The sequence below is a fragment of the Gigantopelta aegis genome, unplaced genomic scaffold (assembly GCF_016097555.1).
Source record: "Gigantopelta aegis isolate Gae_Host unplaced genomic scaffold, Gae_host_genome ctg7238_pilon_pilon, whole genome shotgun sequence".
Classification (NCBI taxonomy): Eukaryota; Metazoa; Mollusca; class Gastropoda; order Neomphalida; family Peltospiridae; genus Gigantopelta; species Gigantopelta aegis.
In genome coordinates this window covers 8,815-11,536 of record NW_024535668.1, presented here as the reverse complement: position 1 = coordinate 11,536, position 2,722 = coordinate 8,815, and the positions used below count along the sequence as shown (strand labels likewise).

At 40.7% G+C, this 2,722-nt stretch overlaps 1 protein-coding gene across 1 annotated transcript; it reads left to right on the top strand.

The window, feature by feature from the left end:
• Positions 1-218: 218 nt before the first annotated feature.
• Positions 219-1,966, top strand: LOC121366808 (serine/threonine-protein phosphatase 6 regulatory ankyrin repeat subunit B-like). The gene is made up of 2 exons (XM_041491108.1): positions 219-1,843; positions 1,960-1,966. Exons 1-2 carry the CDS (start codon positions 219-221, stop codon positions 1,964-1,966), a joined length of 1,632 nt encoding a protein of 543 aa, XP_041347042.1.
• The last annotated feature ends 756 nt before the right edge of the window (positions 1,967-2,722 follow it).

Genomic DNA, 2,722 nt, shown 5'->3' with positions numbered 1-2,722 from the left:
TTAGAAGTACAGCTCGATGACCGTCGCGCAAAGATATCACGTAACAAGTTGCCCACCTGGGCTAAGTGCATTTGGAACTGCACACGGCCTTCTAAAACAATTAATATCGCCACAGGCGAAAAAGAAATTAAGAGCATGTACCGTCACACCTAGTGAAACTATTGTTGAAACAGGGATTTACTGTAAACACACCATGCCAGAACCGGATCACTTCTTTGATGATTGCATGCAGACAAAACCATAAAGATCTTTTTGAATTCCTCGTTGAACGTGACGTAAATGCGGTTCATACACTAGATACGTTTGGTTTAACATATCTACATCACTGTTGTGTTGGAAAACACGATATTCCACAAATACTGGAGAGACTGTTAGACCTTGGGGTGAATGTCAACAGTAGAGACGATGGTTTGAAGACCACAGCTATGTATGCGAGCAGGAGTGGTCTTACAGACATACTTCACTGTCTTGTTGGTCATGGGGCTAACCTGAACCTGAAGGATAAATATGGACAAACATGTCTCCATTACGCTTGCTTTTCAAAGAATGAGGATATCATTAGGTATCTGGTTGGTTGCGGAGTTTATATTAACTGTGAGGACAACAAAAAAAGGATACCTCTTATGACGGCCTGTTTCAGAGGAAGTCCTATTGCAGTTGATGTTCTGCTTGAATTAGGTGCTGATGCCACCAAACTGGATGTCTATTCTGAAGCGTGTGTTCACACGGCGTGCAAAGAAGGACATGTTCAGGTTGTAGAGGTTCTTGTGCATCATGGTGTTGATATGGAGATGGAAGGAAAGTATGGTCGAACGCCATTCATGTACGCGTGTCAGTATGGGAAGAGTGACGTTGTTGACTACCTACGCGAGATCACTGTTAGAGTATTGGCAGCAGATAAAAATGGCGCCAATAGCCTTCACCTCTGTTTTATGGGTAAGAATAATGACTGTTCCATTCCCAGGAAGCTACTTCTGTTTGGTATCAACGTCAACAGTCGAGATAGTAATGGAATGACAGCTATTATGCAAGCATCTTCTCATGGAAACTGCCTACTTTTTGATTTTTTATATTCAAAAGGAGCAAACATTGCATTTCAAGACAGACGAAGGAAAACCTGTTACGACTTTGCATTACAGGGAGGACACAATGAGCTGACAGGGAAAATAAGACATGAGCTTGCTGCAATGCCATTATGTCTTATGACTGCCTGCTACAATGGTCACATGACATTAATCAAGATGCTGATTGATAAGGTGGATGATATCAATGAAAAGGGTGAAAAGGGCCGAACAGCCTTGATAACTGCTTGTCTTGGGGGTCAGACAGAATCTGCAGAATTACTTATTTCCAAGAAAGCTGATGTCCATCTTGTCGATGGATATGGTATCAGCTGTTGGCAGTATGCATGTGCTAGCGGCAAAGTAGACCTAGTCAAATTATTGTTGAAACAAGGATTTACTGTAAACACACCATGCCAGAACCGGATCACTTCTCTGATGATTGCCTGCAGACAAAACCATCACGATCGTTTTGAATTCCTCGTTGAACATGACGTAAATGCGGTTCATACACTAGATGTGTCTGGTTTAACATGTCTACATCACTGCTGTGTTGGAAAACACGATATTCCACAAATACTGGAGAGATTGTTAGACCTTGGGGTGAATGTCAACAGTATAGATGATGGTTTGAAGACCACAGCTATGTATCCGAGCAGGAGTGGTCTTACAAACATACTTCACTGTCTTGTTGAACATGGGGCTGACCTGAACCTGGAGGATAAATATGGACAAACATGTCTCCATTATGCTTGCTTTTCAAAGAATGAGGATATCATTAGGTATCTGGCTGGTTGCGGAGTTTATATTAACTGTGAGGACAACAAAAAGAGGACACCTCTTATGACGGCCTGTTTCAGAGGAGGTTTTGTTGCAGTTGATGTTCTGCTTCAATTAGGTGCTGATTCCACCAAACTAGATGTCTATACTAAAGCGTGTGTTCACATGGCATGCAAAGAAGGACATGTTCAGGTTCTGGAGGTTCTTGTGCGTCATGATGTTGATATGGAGATGGAAGGAAAGTTTGGTCGAACGCCATTCATGTACGCGTGTCAGTATGGGAAGAGTGACGTTGTTGACTACCTACGCGAGGTCAGTGTTAGCATATTGGCAGCAGATGAAAATGGCGCCAATAGCCTTCACCTCTGTTGCATGGGTAAGAACAATGACTGTTCCATTCCCAGGAAGCTACTTCAGTTTGGTATCAACGTCAACAGTCGAGATAATAATGGGATAACTCCTATTATGCAAGCATCTTCTCATGGAAATTGCCTACTTTTTTATTTTTTGTATTCAAATGGAGCAAAGATTGCATTTCAAGACAAACGGAGGAAAAACTGTTGCGACTTTGCATTAAAGGGAGGACACAATGAGCTGGCATGGAAAATAAGACGTCTACGCTAAAACGATCTCAAATGGTGGTGTTATTATCAATTTATTTTAAAACTAATGAGTATTGACAAGTACCCTGATTGTGTGACTAAATATTGAAAGAATAAGAAATAAATAGACAATCTAATCATGTAATTGTTTTCACAAACACTAACTTTTTCACATGTACGCTAAAACGATCTCACGATTTCTTTTAAACCTAATGAGTGTGTATTGACAAGTACCCTAGTTTTGTTACTAAATATTAAAAGAATAAGAACAAAATAATT

Excerpts from the sequence above, each read along its gene's own strand:
- LOC121366808 (XM_041491108.1), top strand. The coding sequence starts at position 219 with ATGATTGCATGCAGACAAAACCATAAAGATCTTTTTGAATTCCTCGTT.